This window comes from Zerene cesonia, chromosome Z (genome assembly GCF_012273895.1).
Source record: "Zerene cesonia ecotype Mississippi chromosome Z, Zerene_cesonia_1.1, whole genome shotgun sequence".
Lineage (NCBI taxonomy): Eukaryota > Metazoa > Arthropoda > Insecta > Lepidoptera > Pieridae > Zerene > Zerene cesonia.
In genome coordinates, this window is record NC_052122.1 from 3,310,195 (window position 1) to 3,328,886 (window position 18,692).

The 18,692-nt window shown below is 32.2% G+C and overlaps 1 protein-coding gene across 1 annotated transcript; it reads right to left on the reverse strand.

Annotated features, from left to right (window-relative positions):
• Positions 1-17,326: 17,326 nt before the first annotated feature.
• On the reverse strand, positions 17,327-18,251 carry LOC119835728. Its single transcript, XM_038360709.1, has 2 exons — positions 18,225-18,251; positions 17,327-17,974 (listed from the first exon to the last, which is right to left on the reverse strand). The coding sequence occupies exons 1-2, from the start codon at positions 18,249-18,251 to the stop codon at positions 17,327-17,329; spliced, it is 675 nt and encodes a 224-aa protein (XP_038216637.1).
• Between the last annotated feature and the right edge of the window lie 441 nt (positions 18,252-18,692).

Here is an 18,692-nt window from a genome sequence, read left to right on the forward strand (position 1 = left end):
AAATTAACGATTCATATGCAAAAACAAATTAACAATAGATGGTTCTGATGAGGGAAAAGCAGAAATTATAATAATACTAGCCCCCTCTAACTAACATGATATCTATAAACAGATAAATATAAATAAAAGCTACTGTTTTCAAAGTATGACAAATTATTTTACCGTTGGAAACGAACGCGATCCCTGAGTGTTATAGGCTATATATGTACCACGGGCGAAGCAGGGGCGGACCGCTAGTCCATATTAAAATGCTGATATAATAAGCATACAAATAATCGAATTAACCTCATTTGGAAGCGAACCAACGCTCTCGACCATGATTATAATTCAAATTAGGTAAGAACAAACGATAATTAAAATCTTCGCTCCAACATTGACAAAAATTCAGACATTTTTTCGCAATCCGCTATCTCACAATCGCACGTAATAAAAACAGATTTCAAATTGAGGGGTGTTCACTTTCTTTGAGTTTGTCTTGAGCATTTTCAAGGTGGAATATTCTAATTTATAAGAAAAACGATCGGCAATTTGATTGCTGATCGAGCCTATTAAATAAATTCATTCCCTTGTGAATATTATATTATATGGCTATCACTGAGTTTTAGAGTCTTTAGTTTCGTAATCTTCAAACAATGTTTATCTTGACCATGAAAGATGAAATTACATGAAATGTTTAATTAGAGAAGAGATTACAAAAATTGTAATAAGTGGCACCCGTTCTAAGTTTACTATAAAGTCGATATTGCTTTGTTCAGTATTATATACTTATACAAGAAAAAAAGACTTATTTTTTGTGATTTTGCTTTAAAATACTATTCACTATATGTAGAAAATAGACTATCGCAATGGGACCTGAATACTAACAACAGTAAAATAAGTTGATTCTAGCGCAACAAATTGGATTCGCAGGAGAGATGCGTCGAAGTTTGCAATGAAAAACTCTTTGCTAAATTTCGTTACCAACTCTCAACAGATTGTGTGGGCTATTAATAATATTAGCTCTGTGTTTTCTTAATGAAATATATTTTAATGGAATTTGTAAATAGTTTATCACTCTAGAGTTTATTACTTTACGATCGTGTGATATATATGTAGGTATGCGTTCTCAGTGAAGATATAACAAATTATATGCAATAAAAAAAATCTTAGTTCAAAAATTACTACAATATTCTCACGAAGATGTTAAAATCTTAGAACGTTGTATCAATTAGAGATACACAAATTTCGTCATACATTTTAAAACTCCTTGTAATAGTTTCGGGTGAAAAATATTTTTGCAATTACAATTACGTATGATTCGAACCTTGACCCGATATTCCCTTAAAGATTACAGAACATTCATTTACTGTCCCAGTATTTATAGACTAAGTACAATATTTCATATATAAAACAAAACTGTAGAGTGTATATAATTTTAAATTTAGCGTTTTTACAAAACAATTTGTACAATCGTTCGTCACTATGGTACATTTGTTAAAACCGAATGAACCGTACAATTAATCGAATACATTCGGAACGAATCTCCAAATAACTGAACCAAATTACCCTTGGGCCTTGACTGGAGGTGTCCTTTCTGTAACCTAAGTCTCTTGACTTTATCTACTCAATGTTACAATCATCTAAGAAGTGCCGTTCGAAGAAGGCAGAATTTCGCAAACATATAGATTACCTTTCACTTAAACCTAAATGCTCATCTGAGTTTACGATCGCTTTATATAATTATGTATTACCAGATATTGCGTCTGTTTACCTGAATATATCCAATTGTAATCTAATTTATGGTATTGTCCTTTATTTTTTTTAATAATCGTACTTTGTACTAACCCCATAGCTAACTTTATGTATTATGCTACTACGATACATAAACAATACATAAAGAATAAAGATATTATGCCAATCTATTTAAATTATGATAACTTTTACAACCACCAAAAAATTAGTAAAGATTGGTGACTATAATTTTTAAAGACTTTTCTTATATTCATTTGCCTCAGCTTGCATTGCACAATATGATACAGCAATGAAGGTTAACTGAGTTAAAGAATCTAAATTCACTGAGCATTTGCGGTACCTGCCTCTCTAATGTGTCTGTCTTAAACTAGATTACTCACTTTTAAAACTCTGGCATAGCTTATTGCGTGAAGTTAGGTTACGATTCTATTAACGTTAGTGGTAAAGAGCTGTTTCGTCATTAATTTTGCTTGTTCTTGGTTATAATATATTGAAAACTACCTTCCCGCCTATGGTTTCGCCTACGTAGTCAAAGGACTACACGTAGTTCCTGTTCTTTTCCTTTTTCAAATTATCCTTTACTTTATTTATTGTCAGTTGCTTTAGCATTTATAATAATAGTAAGGATGTATACAATTGAAAATATACAGAAACAACGTCAATAATTTCAAAATAACTGTACATCTAAACGATAAAGTTAATTTAATAAATTCCTATCGAGCGAAGGTCTATAAACAAAAATAGCTTGACATTCCTGATCAAACTACAAGCTATCGATCTAGGTGAAGTTTAAAGCGGGAATTTTACAGTAACTAAGGATAAATAACAAAAAACAGATTACTAAAAAAAGAAACATTCACGTCCCTTCAATCTCCTAGTATAAAATTTGCTCTAAGCAATAATTCCCGAATATAGCTTATGGTATCAAAACCTATCTAAATCTAACGTATATCGGGACTCCATCTCGTAATAGGCCTAAAAATTACGTAATTGAGACAAACGGGGCGTATTCTACCGCATTCTTGATCCATTATTTAGATATGTATGTAGTACAATAATGTAATGGTCTTTCTTTTAAAAATTACAATAAATATATATACTGGCATTGTATAAATAACTTGCTTCGCTATATAGACGTATTTTAGTATATAAAATATCGCAACAAGCTATTCAATTCGTATTCTTTTTTCTCATGCTGGCTGATAAAACAAACAAAATATTTAAAGATTTAGTCGCTATTAAATCGCCGTCCTGCATGATTCTGGTTAAAACTGGTTTTAACCCGAACACTGAGTTTATACCACTATTATACTAGTAGAATAATTTTCGACATGAATATTTAACAACTTAAATGCAGGCAAGATTCATAAAGGATTCGTGTGTGACTTTCACATATTGGAATATATAATAGGCCATAGTTTATAAGCAATTAAATTATTCCGTAGATAATCGTGTAAATTATATGTCGTGAACAAAGGCTATAGAATCGAAATGTCTTTTTACGAATACTTATACAAAGGGAATTATTTAAAAACTAAAGCTTGCAATTGCGTTGCTTTACGCTAGGGAATAAATGAGCCTTTAAATGCAGATTGTGATGTCAGACTTGCAAGTTTTTAATGATTGAGACACTGAGCTGTAAATCTAGGTTTATTTAATAGATTGAGAATCTGATTTCAGACAGCATTTTATTCAAATAGTATTTGTTTTACGGAATATGGAAGAGAAGATAGCCTCAGGTTGCTGCGTGCCTGCTTTTAATAATAAATAGTAAATCAATGAATAGTAAAAAAACTCAGTTCGAATAAATTATATGACACTTTTTCATAGTGGCCCATACCTGCCTATTAGTTTATTATTAGCATTGATCTATTTTTCTTAATTCGCTCCACTAAATATACGAGATAAATAATACGTTCATATCTTATTGTGCGCTTAATGTTGATTGATGTTAATCATAAAATCCGCCGCCAATCAAACAGAGTGTTGTAATGAAGTTTTTACGGGCGAATTTATTGGGATACAGGAGCAATACCTAACACAAATACTTACGCTAAGACACAGTGATATACAATAATTGTTACTTATCATATTGATAGTTACGACAATATTTTTGTGATTCTAAACTTCGATCATTTATAACAAACGCTTTATATATCACTTCTATTCACATTGAGGGATCAAGAATCACATTTGGAGAAAAAAAAAAACAAAGGGGACAGCATGTTGGTTGGATACCAAATGGGAGCGTAAGATGCATCAATTTCTACCTAAATAAATCAATTAATACATTGGGTCCAGATTAAGAAATATGTCATAAAAATAAATTGTTAAAAAAAGTACATATTTTATCTAATAAAATAAAATATATTAGTCACAAAACCTCGAATGCCGATTTGTGACATTGCGCCAGCTATATGAAGTAAATTTACCATAGATGTACCAATCATCTTTTCTTTCGCTTATCCCTCAACCCGCTCAAACCCTCTAGGATTTGGAATATATTCTATTATGTTACGTAGACTATTTATAACACATATAACCTTAAACCAACGGGACTTATTTAACACAAATACAAAATAGCCATTGCCTTAAAAAAAAACATAAGTTTCTTAATCCATATCAGTCATTGTGTGGTGTAATGTCACAGCAATCAATATGATTGGTTCCACATATAATAAAGCATTGTATAAATGACTTAATAGCGGTATCATTAAACCTTCTTTTACTATTCAAAGAGCAGCAATTGGTTTTACGTATTTATTCAAATGTATTCCATAATAACTGCATCTGATTGAAGTGTTATACTCAAATTAGGTAAGAATACTCGTCTTTTATTCTGCAAATTATCTTGGCTGACCAATAAGTTCAATTACGAACGAAGCGGAGACTTTCATATGAAATTAGTGCACCCTTTATCCACATTGTTTTTTATGTCATAGTCGACAAAGGCGCTGGGTCACCTGATGGTAAGCGCTATCACCTATGAACATTAATTTCAGTTAGATCTTTTCTCTCTTTTCTTTTCTCACTTTTCTTTTCTCACTTTGACTTAGGGTACTTCAAAAAGGGCTTGCTGGTCCCTAAAAGGCTGGCTACACCCACAACTATCCAGGTTGTGTGGAAACGTAGTTAATTAATGATGATGCTGATGATGATGATGGTGAAGACGATGATCATTATGATGATGATCATGATGACGATGATGATGATGACGATGATCATGATGACGATGATAGCTGTGAAGATGAATTTGTAATGTTAACATCATCGATTAAATATGATTTTATACATAGAAATATATAAAATCATATTCCACAGAGTGTAAATAAAACAACTGCATTGCTGTGTACTTTAAATAAACTTTATCTCCTAACATATGTTACAAGTAAAAACAACAAGAGAGCTGTTAACTGGTTTAAAGTCGTCTTCGAACTTTAAAAGTATTTTATTTACCGCAAAAATCCAATTTCCTCAAACTAAAAGGACGTTAGAAATGGAAACCTAAAACGTATTTTGTTACGAAGAATTATTGTATATCTGCTCGAAGGTTGCTAGGAATTGTTCTATTCACCTGCGTCATGTGGTGTGACAAGAAAGCTTTGCCAGGACTTTTGATATTTTCCCCACAACTTTTTGAACTCTAAGGAAATTCCCGCTATTTCCTGGTACGTATTTTTGTTATATTTACGTCTGTGAAGTCTGAAAGACAACATTTATATTAACATTAAACTATAACCTACATTTCGTTTTGCAGTGCTTTCGGATACATTTACAATATCGTTTATGAAATGAAAGCTTTAGTAACATTCATCTATTAATATCCCACGATGTGTTGTAGTTACACTTTACAAAGCTGAACACACACACTTGTAGGTTACATTTTTTTAGGTCATTTGTCTATGTGTGTTATCAATTATAAAAACGGTATTTCATCCACAAATATTAATAATTAAGGTAGAGCGAACGCTTCAAAAGGACTTTTTTCTTGTTTGTAAATTATTTTTGGAACGCCCTCTTCTACACGAGGCCCTATCCTCCTTCCATATGAAGCACGCAGTATGCAGATCAAAATTATATTAAAAAACAATAACAGATTATTAATTCATAGCTTATCTGTGCTTATTTCAGAGGGCGTGGGTTGATATTATCAGAAAAAGATTTTTCAAAGTAAATATTAGTTATTAATATAGTTAGTTTCAAAACCACTATGAGAAGGTCAATATCTATATAGCCGCTCATATGACAACTCATAAATAAATTAATTGCAGTTTTAAATTGCAGTTTGATTATGTAAATTCCTTTATCTAAGTACGTTGTTATACCACATGTTCACATCCAAATTTTCAAAATATCAATTTTAAAGCTACACGATATAAAGCACTTGAAATATGCTATGTTACTCTCTCGTCTCAATATGGAATATACCAAAACACGACCGCAGCATTTCAGCAGGCGTTTATAGAAAATTCGATTAATACACTTCAACTACCGGCGATTTCCATTATCAGCATTCTGCATTTAATGCATACATTAGATAAACATTTGGCGGATGCTTTTACACGGAATCGTGTATATCGTGACGAATTTTTAAGGCACGAATGTTGAAAATGTTATATGTGATGGTAAAGAGTCGTGGTTTATATTTCGTGAATTAATATTTTTAATCGTGAGCGAAAATCGGTTAAAGGAAGATCTCAATTCACAGGGAATTTATTTTTTGTACAATTTTTCTATAAAGGTACTCGAAGTTCTCGTCACTTAGTACCAAACAATGATACAACTTCAATAATGCTTTAGTTTTTTTACAAGTCGACATAAGTTCCAAAAAATGTGAAAAAGACGTTAAGTAGCACGAACATCTTATAGAATAATTACATAAGTAAGGTCACATATGGGTCCCATATTAGAATAAGCAAAAGCTAACGATTTCATATTTGTAGTTAGGAAGTATCTCAAGTAACATTCGCACACGTTTGTTCTAAAAAAATCCATTGTTAATGTTAATAAATCTCTTAACACACTTATCTTAGACTGTACACAGACCAATTTCCTTGATACAGAATAATATCCAAACCTGGATTACGGGATCGAGGTGGAGAGAGCATTGTTTTCCTCACGCAGGGTACACGTAATCTTGATAAATAACTTCACTTGTTAACAAGACAAAGGAAAGTTATTTATCTCACTCAGATAAGGGAATCCTATTGGTTGTGTTATGTATGGAAACTGTTTATAAGAAAAATACGCGAGTTCTACACAACTGCGGGATGATGTTTATCGGCTGTAATGAAACGATGTCCAAGAAAGTTTAGGGTGGTGTTTGGAAAATTTTAGAGCGAAACGCCATGTACTGTATTATCCTAATGCGGCATAAAAGTAATTAGGGAAATAAAATGATTTTTTTTTATAATGAAACGATTTTTTATCATAATTCGAAAACCACGGGCCTCATTTGATATGTATGCAGTTAGATTATTCATTTTTAACATAAACACAGATTATTTCTTACTACCCGGGTCTGGTACCCGGAAAAGAAGCCGCAAGCTACTTAATAGCAAAAAATATAATATTGCTCCAGGGTAAGTAAAAGAATGCACGGAATGGCCTTGTTTATCCTTATATAAAAATAAAACAAGAGAAAGCTCTAAAGCTCCACTCAACGCTCAACGCAACTCAACTCAACTGCGACTAAAAAATCTCATACAAGGGATTATTAATACGATAGTTTTAAAACTCTGTACTGCCCTTGTACGTGTTCAGAGATGATTTCGAAGCGAACTTGCTACTTACAAGTTCTGTATAATTCTTGAACAATGACATAATTAATAAAACATTGCATTTATTTTGGAAAAAAATCTCTTACATTACTTATGTCAGTGTTAAACTCTTTTCAATCTTAATTCTATGTTATTATAATATGAATATTGAAATATTTTGAATTACCCACTAATTAATGAGGCTCTTATCGTTACCCTTTCCCTTCCAATTCCTTTCCTCGTTTGCCCTCATCAATTCTATATTTTTACCTAGTCCCTTATTAAGTTGGCTATCTTTTTGCATAGAATTTACACCTCTGCAAATGTTCATGGGTTGAGCTAGACGCTTTCCGTCAGGCAACTCACCAGCTTCTTTGCCGAATGCCATAAAATGGAACAAACAATATAAGTCTTACATAGCCGTATGTATAGGACATTGAATAACTGTTTTTTTTTTTGCAATGGAATTCTGTGTCAAAAAAATACGAAGTTTAGAGTAAATTTTGAACTTTTGTTACCATTTCACGCCTTGTAGCGTTCACGCGGAAATAGGTGCGAGCTTGGTGCCAGAAGTTAACACAGAGATATTTTATTTCCAACCGTAACGGTTTTTATTAAAAACAACGCGCGCTAGTAATTTACGTGTCACTTTCGTCTATATTTTTCCCGTTTTCCGTACTTTTGCCCATTTTATATTTGCTTTAGAAGTGTAATATACTAACATTTAAACTCCACCACATCACCTTGGTTATTTATAATTTTATTTAAACAATTGCGATTAGAAACGATAGTTGTCAGATTCGAGTTAAATAACAGGTATCGTCACTTTCGCATTTATAATATCAATAGGACGTTTAAAATATTTTGGTCGTACGCTTAAGCTATAATGAGCTTGTTTTAGTGAAAGTATTCTACAGCAGTAATCCTCGCTAAGCGTGCTTTAATGTTTTAAAACTAGATTAGCGTTAAACGTTTCGTGAATGCCAACGTAATAGATGTTTACTGTAAGTTTAAAATCAATATAAGACGCTTTTGGATACTAGACGCTCTTGTACATGATTGTATTGAAAATTTGGATTCAGTGTTTTAGTATTTTCTTGTTTGATTTTACGCGAGTATTATACATTTAGAAATTAAAGACTTCTAAATGTATTAAACGCGATTATTACAGACTCCCAGTCTCCCCGTGACCACGTTCGCTGTAATGTGATCGTAACGTCGGGTTAATAATATAATGAATGAGTCGCGCTTAAAATCCGCCTAAAAGTCTTTAATTTCTTCAGTGTTTTAGATTAAATAAAACATTACAGTCTTACTGAAGTAACACTCGTTCGAAGCGCTTATAGTTTTTAATAAGCACTTTATTAAACGCTAATCCGTATGATATAAATAAATATAATTCTTAAATCAACTTAGCAAACCAGTGAATGAAGACCTTCGAGTTTAATCGCGGCAACAGGATAGGAGAGATAAAGATAAATGTGCGTTATTAATTCGATCGCTCTTATCGTTATTTCAATAAAAGCCAATCAAAGTAATTCAGTGGATAATGACATACATATCTTGACAAATGACATTACAAAGACTACGTTGCATAGACAATAAATCTGCTTTGTTAGTAATTCCTGCAAACCTAATATAAGAGTTTGAATGTGAAAGATAAAAAGTCTTTTCGTTTACGTTTCGTTTTATAATATATGATTATATATATATATATATATATATATAATTTATTTGCTAAAAACATAATTAGCTGCTACGTGATAAGTGAACCAATATCTTTTATAACTGTAGACTATTTTGCCAGACTGAATGTTATAACCTGTTTACGTAAAATGAAGTTATAAATTAAGTAATCTCCAATTAGGCGCTAAACTCCTTCACGAGATGTTTTATTTTAAGACTTTTGGAATATTAATGAATTGTAGATTCGAGGATAGTAAATAAAAAATATTTAATGAAAACACTAAATACTTATATAGATACCGCTTATTCTGAGGGACCACAACTTTATAAACGAATTCTAGTTATTATTTATTTTCCGTTCAATTCATTTATTCGTTCATTCAATAAATTCATTTAATCAAATATTATTTTCCAACGAATTTAATTATCTATGCAAATTTAATCAGCTGGAAAAGAATTTTTACTGTCCAATATTGAAAAGATTAACATTACAAATGAGTAACTTAATCAAAATATAGTAGAATTTCTGCAAATTATGTTTAATCCTAGACTGCCACATAAATTGGCAATAATTTTTACAAATCCTCTGAATAAATAATATGGAATGTGCCAAACGGTAGTGTTTATATGCACAATCCATTAAAACGAGATATAAATACTTTCACATCGATCCGGTTGTGACATAATCAAATTGGTTCACAATTAATGTTTTCGGCGCCAATTAAAGCAGTATTCGAGCTTTAAAGAGGTGTCTGTCCTGCTGTTTATCATTATTTCTTACATGAAAGTATAGAAGTAAAACAACAAAGAGATTCTGAAATTGTCCTAAATAGAGAAGTGTCCTTCTAGATAAGAGCAAGCCATCTTATCGTTTACCAGCAATCGAAATATTTGTCAAACGCTTCACAATAGCTGATAAAACCTCCAGTAAAACAGATAACAATTCCTACTTTATAACTAAATAAAACACAGGGCTGTTAATTAATAAAAAATTGTTGATTATTGAAATTTTCAAATTAACTTCTAATTGACAAAATAATAATCAATCCTTTGCATTAATTTATACATTCCAAAAGGTTGTCTTGTCTGCTCTTGTATTATAGCTGCAATAAGATCATGTAATGGGAGATTCTTTTTATCTTTAAGGAAGTACAATACCCATATCTTATAAGAACACGGAAGTATATACCAATAACCAATAGACATAGGCACAAGTGACACCCAATAACAAAGCTACGGTATGTGGAACAATCAGTTTACTTAAGCGCTGCTTGTGGACAAAGCTCGCCTGGTCGACGGTCTAGAATGAAAAGGCCACGCGGTGAGTTCAACAAATAAGATATGGACTCTCTCGCCCATAATAGGTTTTCTTTATTTGTTTTTTGTCTATGGTTTATATGATTGGCCTGAATTAACCACATTCTATAATTTAATATTGATTTTTTGTGAATCAAATAACAATTTTGATAGGTAAATTTTTGTAAATGTTTTAATTGTATTTATATCGTTGGTTTATTTTTGTACGCAACAATGTTTAATAATGCTTAAAAAAAACTTAACCGACTTCAAAAAAAGAAGGAGCTATCAATCCGACTAGGTGAATCGATTTTTATGATTTCTTTTGTAGCTAAAAGCCAAGCTCCCATGAGGTTTCATTTAAATTTGGACTTCTTTGTACAATTTTAAGGCGCTTAAGTTTTTTTGTTAAAAATTATTATTTTAGACGAATCTCAATGTCACCGACAAGGGCTATAACATTTTAACCCGAAGTTATGTGTTAAGTTATTCCTCAAATTAAGTGTACGTAATAATAAAAGACTATATTCGACCTTCCACCCGAACAACCCACAAGTAGGGTAGGTCAATTTTTGTTTCTTCATCCCCACTTCAACGGTCGAGGGGACATCACTCGGTAGGGCGGACCCGATACTAAATCATCTCAATCGGTAAAAAACTTTGGAGATAAAAGTGTTTTATCATTTAAATTATGATAGGTTACAAATTGTTATCTCCGCTCGTTTTGGAATTTGTGTCGTTCTAAATACATTTAAATTCCTCTCTCTCTCTCTCTCTTTCTCTTATATCATAAATACTGTTTGAATTATATACTCGTAAATAAAGATGTAATAATTACTTGTTTTATAGTATACTAGCTTTTGCCCACGGCTTCGCACGCGTTAATTCGGAGTAGTAATAGATATTATTATACAGATAAACCTTCCTTTTGAATCAATCTATCTATTAAAAAACCTCATGAAAATCCGTTGCGTAGTTTTAAAGATTTAAGCATACATAGGGACATAGGGACAGAAAAAGCGACTTTTTTTATACCATGTAGTGATTAAATTTCTTCATGAAAATTTATATACACAACGCATAAGACCTAAAACAAGTAATATTCATCGGAGAAAACAGTTTGATCCAGTTAATTAAAACGTCGAACGCCGCCAATTCTTCGTCAGCTTTTGCCTTTTTCATATCCGATTTTCACAGCTGCTGGGCTTGTCATTGCTTTGTGTTCCTTCACACGAGCGTGAGTGAAACTACATGTGAAATACATCTAAACTCACCAATCGAAATCTATTCAAGTTAACGAAAAAATATTTTATATTTTTAATTTTTTGTTTTATAGCATTGAAATGCTTTATAAATGAGAAATTTTGAAAGAATAGAAAAAATTTTCCGAGAGGCTAGGCGTTGCTACGGTTAGGCAAGATACGCAGGTTCGAATCCTGCCTCGTGATCAAATTTTTTCTATTCTTTCAAAATTTCTCAAATATTTTATAATTATAGTGTGTATAACTTTTAGATGTTGTCACAGATAAGATAATACAAGTAATGCTGTATTTTAAGTTGCATTGACCTCTTGATTTTAGTTCATTTTAGAGTTTTAGGTTTTCAAATGAATAAGCACTCAATTCACTAGTTCGATTTGTTTTCTCTTTTTAAATTTAGTTTGATTATTATTCGTTTGTCAGATAGAACACGATCCTAAAACGCGTCAGAGAGCTGTCGTTCTATTTGACGGTATGTTAACGCATGGTACAACGCAATTGAAATAAATTAAATCTTCATTTATTAAAATTTCGCGATAGTGTGTTACCGAAAATGGCATTATATGACGAGGAGCAGGGGGAGTCAAAGTCTTTGTGAATGCTGTGGATTTGAAAATATATGTACTATGCAAAATTTGAAAATGGTGAAATTAGTTAAAAAATCCAAAATTACATTTTTCCTAGAATGATAAAAATGAGTATTATTCACTGAAATCACTGAATGAGTATAATGCTATTTAAATCTTACCTTCTGTGAAAAAAAGCCACTAAATTCTTGTGACGTAATTGATGTATGGCCTCTAATATGTAACATTTATAAGTTACATATTAGAAAGAATAGTTCCTATTAGTATTTACTAGCAACAACGCAGGAAGGCATGTAAGCAGCCTTTATTTTTATAGGCTTACTAACTTACGCGAGAAATGCGACCTAAGCCTTAATTAATCAGTGCCTAGCACGCACTGAACCTTAATTAATAGGTATATTTTAGGAACGAAACGAAAATACCAAGGCTTTCTATATTTTCTAATGGAATTTTTTCGAATATTCGAGAAACTAATAGGAAGTATTTTTTGGCACACCATTTTTTATGTTTATATACCAATAAAGTTGATTATATACTCGAATTTTATCAAAACATAACCGTCTGTGAATACCAGCCTATATTTGAAACGTCACCTTTTACGATCACGCGATCAATACGAGTTAAGAGCAGATACATAAAATCTACCTTCATTTTGGTAAAAACCAATCATGTATATAGTTTATGCGCTCATTCACAGTATACGATAATAATCGATAAGGAATGGCCACAATTTGTCAAATTTTATCGCACCGTTTATTATTGTGTCGCCGAAATCTCAGAAATTATTGTTACATATTGATATGAAAATTGGAAGGGTTATATTATTCGCATAATACTATTATATGCTTATATAACAAAATCAATACGCATTGCATAGACAAAAATGATTTTCTAATAAGCGAATGAATATAATTTAATTGTTTGTTTTTATTTCCATAACTAAACTAATATTGTAAAGACGAAAGATTTCCGTTTTTGATTGTTTGTTACAATTCAACTCAAAAACTACTTGATCGATTTTAAAAATACAGTTGTAAGGCTTCTGTATAAATTGTGTATGAAAGATAAAAATTTCATTGACAAGTTGCAATAGCTGTACTTTTTTGCAAAAAAAGTACAAATCCCTTCCTAAAGAAAAAAACAAAATAACGCAATATATCAAAATTTTGCCACTCGATTATAAAAGTAATTATTTCTCATTAGATATAATAACCATTATCGGTATATATAATCTTTATATCGCACTAACATTATAAATGTGAAAGTTTTATTGTTTGGATGTTTGTCCATCAATCACAGTGAAACTGCTTAACGGATTTTGATGAAATTTGGTATACATATAGACTGACTTGGTGATAGGATACTTATTGCGATTAAATGCTCCCATGGGATAAAACAGGTATCACGATACCCCGGCGGAGCCGGCACGAGCGTCTAGTTAATAATATAATAGTAGATACTCGTGATAAGCGACAAATCCATGCGGTTTACACCTAACTATAGCTAAAAGCAGTGGTGGCTCAGTGGTGAGGACCTCGGTCTTAAAGCCGATAAGTCGGGATTCGAGACCAGGCGAGCGTGCAAGAAATAAATTGATTTTTCAATTTATCTGCGCATGTGGATAACATCACCACTGCTTAAAACGGTGAAGGAAAACATCGTGAGGAAACCGGCATGTCCCAGAATGAAAAGTTCGACGACATGAGACATCTGCCAACATGCACTTGGCCAGCGTTGTGGATTATGGCCTGAACCCTCATAGAAGGCCTGTGTCCCAGCAATGGGAACATATATGGGCTGATGATGATGATAATTTAGCCAGAATAACCACGGACATTGTTCCATCCAAATTATCTGAGATGTAAGTTTCATTATCTACGTTCAAATTCACATTGAATTATTCGGATCAGACTTTTCGTTTAGAATTAATGACGGCTATAAAAAAACTCTAAGTGAGAAAAATGTCACGATTTCAACAAAGTGTTCCACGTAGTCTGACCGATTCAGATGAAATTTGGTATGGGTATAGTTGAGATGTATAAAAGGGCTAGGCATTATATTATCTGTGGTGATAGTGATTCTACCGCGAACGTGCCGAGAACTGTAAGCACGTGGATTAAATATTATATTACTGTAAATAGTTTGTGAATTTCTAAACTTGCAGAGACTAATCTCGCGATCTTTTATTCTATCTATCTGAATAATTCTGATATTACAGAGAGCTACGTTATTACATAGTTATATAGGCATTTTTTTTCCAGATCAACTTCAGTGAAGCAGCCAGTATATAGCTAATATATGAAAGCGGATTTCAATCATTTCAACTTTACCCGGGATAATCAGTCATTGGCTAAAGGCATAATCGTTATAACTTTCTAGACATATAGATATCTAATATGTATAGCAAATACATTGCAAAATTGTGTCTGTAATCAAGTGAACAGCAAATCGTTCTTCATTCATTAATTACTGGAACAATTTTGCGAACTTCGAGACGAATATTTTCATTTACGGAATACACAAACCATTTCAAATGCACTAGGATCAAGTGACCATTGAGGATGAGACTGTACTTTTCGAGAGTTATTAGAGATCTGATCGAGAAATTCGCTGAATGAGCTCTCGTTTCAATTGAATGCGTTCGTAACATACTCGATGTAAGCATTGCAATTTGCTTGATAAATTCTACAGCGTACTAACAATTAATCGATTTGTGCTTTATGTTATATGCCTTCTACAGGCAATTAACACGTCATTGTTGTTGAAAATGTCCTAACGTCATATTGCAGTTTGTGAGCTTCTTTTGTATATTAAATAATTGTTCGTATGTGTACAAGTAAAAAAGAAAATGTTATTTTATAATAGGTAGGTTAAATGTTAGTTTATAATAGGTATATTATGTCATTAAATATGCTATAAACTAGGTATATTATACCTAGTTTAATAATTTAAAGATTTTTTTTTAACAACGAACTAAACCACTTTTGAAAAAGTCAGAACTCCAAATCCAAATGGCCGATGGCGGCTAAAATGGCAAATGGCGGATCATGGCAAGCATATAATATAAAAAATACATTCGAATTGATAATCAGTCAAAATCAAGTCTAGAGGAGACGGATACATACAACATACACTTGAAGCTAATAAAAGTGTATTAAAAGAGATTGTTTCCGTGACGACTTAAATCCATTTCCTATTCTCGTGCCTTCCCCATGGACTTCGAATGAAAGAAGATGCATAGCCGTCTTTGTAAACTTGAAATTTTGCATAGAACATCTTCTCAGGAATCCCTTTGTCTCCAGAGGAATTGTTCACTGAATTACGGTCAGTGGGACTTTTTTTTATGCTTCTGAACTAGATTCTACATTATTGCATTTATACTGTTTCTGTACAGACTCGAGTACGTTGTACAGATTGTATATAAGCATATAATTTATTAGAATAGATTGATATTGAAAGAACAATGGTGTGGTAACGTGGTGTGTGGTTGTATTATTGGAAAGGGGGCGTCCATAAATTACGTGAGGTGTTTAAGGGGGGGAGGGGGTCAAGTAAAATTTTTCCAAATCTCACTTGGGGGAGAGGGGGGGTATTAATAAATACCACGTATTTTATTAAAAAATCCTGAAAAATGTCTCACGTAATTTATGGACGCCTTTTAAAGTAACGTTTTTAACAGAAAATTTTTGACAGTTTTTTACCAGCCAATAGGTAAAGTGTTTGAAGGTTCTTCTTTCAAATTCCTTCCTACATACTAAATTCCTAGAAAAAAACAAGCACTTACCTTTTACTTTCACCACAGATATTATCGAGTCACTAATACCCTAAAAGTAATAATAAATACACCAGCAAAAAACGTAGCTTTATTTAAGTTCTTGGGTGTTTTTTGTGGAGTGTTTTTATCAATAGTCGGTCTTAATAAAAGTCTGTTAGATGAATCATTTAATACACCAATTTAATAAGTAGTAGATAAGATTGCAGTAATATTATGTGTATATATATATATATATATATATATATATATATATATTTTTTTTTTGTTCAGATTATGTTCTTTTTGTTAATGGCAATTTGAAATGGATGGACTAGGCATAAACTAAAAACTTATGCTATAAATTTTTAAATATCTCATTAAAGCTCGTATAGAAGATTACATTTTTTTTTCATATTTTTACTAATAATGGTCCCTAAAATGCATATAGGTGTCTTATTGGCCTAACAATATTTCTTTTCCCACGATGCGTTAATATGCACCCTGCGGTAGATTATTTCAAAATGTAAATCGGATTTATAAAAAATCAAGTAGATCGTGTTTTTTTGTTTAACTATATTTTTTTTATTAGACCAACTTGATTGTTTGTTTATTGATTTGTAAACTACAAAACGGATGACTGATATTTACTAATAAAATTGAACAACACTTTAATGATTTAATGAGTTATTATAGTTTACAAAATTTACTTTCTATGTATTACAAATCTACATGATCAGCTCATCGTTAAAACAGCTAAAGTTTAAATGCTTTCTAAGCAATAGGAGACTCCCTTTTTTGTATTCGACAAAATTGTAAACCTACGGACAATATAGAGGGTACACCAATAAATTAAAACGGTTGACTTGTCTATTAAACAGTGTCTCTCTTACAGCCCACGCCTTAAGACCGAAAACTAAAAAGGGTCCGTCCAACGTGATTGATTATTATTAATTACTTGATCAAAATTAATTCGCTTGCGTTACTAAAAACTATTTATAAGTGTTATATTCTGCTCTAACTTGATACAAAATTTAATTAAATTACTAACATATTTAATCCTCTCAAGCTGCTTGTAGATTTATTTTGTAGGTTATATTTTATCTATCCGCTTTCGCTTCGCTTCGTCTTCATTAAGTGAAATGCAACTTATACAAACGTTATTTTATCATGAAGGATCTACTATTTAGCGTTAAATAAAAAAAACGAATGAGCAAACTCTTTGAACTGTCGTATATTTATCTAAATCGAAGTAAGTCAGTGATTCGAATCAAAATGGTTAATCTTTTTATTTTTAAACTTAACGAACTTTGCTATTTCCCTACTTTTCAATTTCGTCACGGTCCTGTTGTGATCGACTAGCAGAACAGGGTCCAACCTCAATTTGGTCTCCATATCCATAACCCCTCGTATTTTATTAACGAAGTACACAGTCGGTATCGTCATTTTCGCAACGTCCGTGTTGTTGTCTTCATTCGGGAAAACGATGTACACCAGTAAAGGCCGGCTATCGTCACCTTTATTAATTTTCACGTTAGGTGGCGCAGCGGCAATTAATATTTTGTAATCATCGACGGGCTGCTTCAAAATTGGTATGTTGATAAAATTTCCGTTGGTCCACGAGGTTATGTTATTTAGTATGTCGGGTGAATTTTTTGTGGGGAAGAGGATTTTAGCGATTTGATTGGTACAACCGGCACCGAGGTATCCGGCGTTCGAGAATATCGCTTGGGAGAGGCTTTCTTGGGTGCTCTTTGGTAATTCTTGGGGTATTTTCGCGAAGAGAGACCCAAACGTCTTCGGCTTTGGTTCCTCTTTGTTTAACATTGGGCTGAAATTGATAGAGAACCCGTTATATATCGGAAAACTTTGTGCTGTGGTAAACACGATGAAGACGAGTAATTTCTGGAAAGAAAATTCCTATATTATCAATTTGAAATGTTGTACATCTACATTTAACGTTGAAACGTCTACACATGAAATTGAGCATTCAGGTAATCTGTTACAAAGATTAAAACTTAAATTTGCTCACAGGTAATGAAAAATATGTTAGACTGCGTTATTCATTTACAGATTGCATAGCTTTATTCTATTGTGATCTTTATACACAAGAGGCAATATCAACATAAAATTTGTACTACGGCCTGCAACTTACGATTTTCTTACGATTCGTTTTACACATTGTGCGCGGGAACAATCGACGGAGACTACTGAGGAAGCGTTCAGTAGCAGGCGTAGTTATGTTTACAAACATAACACTTACCGCGGATGTTTATTCGCGCAGTCGTTGGGAAAGAAACATCTTATTGTCTTTCAACTAATCGATTTTGAGGTTAGGTCATCGATGAATGAAGTAACGATATTGGCAGATGATTGTGTCATTTGAATGTATATTTTAATATTCAATATCACTTTATCAATTGTATTCCACACAGGTTTTATAAAACGGCAATCAAAAATAAAATGTGTCTAGTGTAAGTATGTTAATATTTTAAAAAATCGATAAAATCCGAGTCAGACTCGTTGTGTACTGCAAATATTGTTCGCCCATACAATTTATGAGCGTGCCAACCGTTACCGTACCTCCACTCTTTATTATTTAAATCGACAACAGAAACACATA

Excerpts from the sequence above, each read along its gene's own strand:
- LOC119835728 (XM_038360709.1), bottom strand. The coding sequence starts at position 18,251 with ATGTGTAAAACGAATCGTAAGAAAATC. Across the intron at positions 17,975-18,224 it reads AAACGAATCGTAAGAAAATC|AAATTACTCGTCTTCATCGT; the intron begins GTAAGTTGCAGG and ends TTTTCTTTCCAG.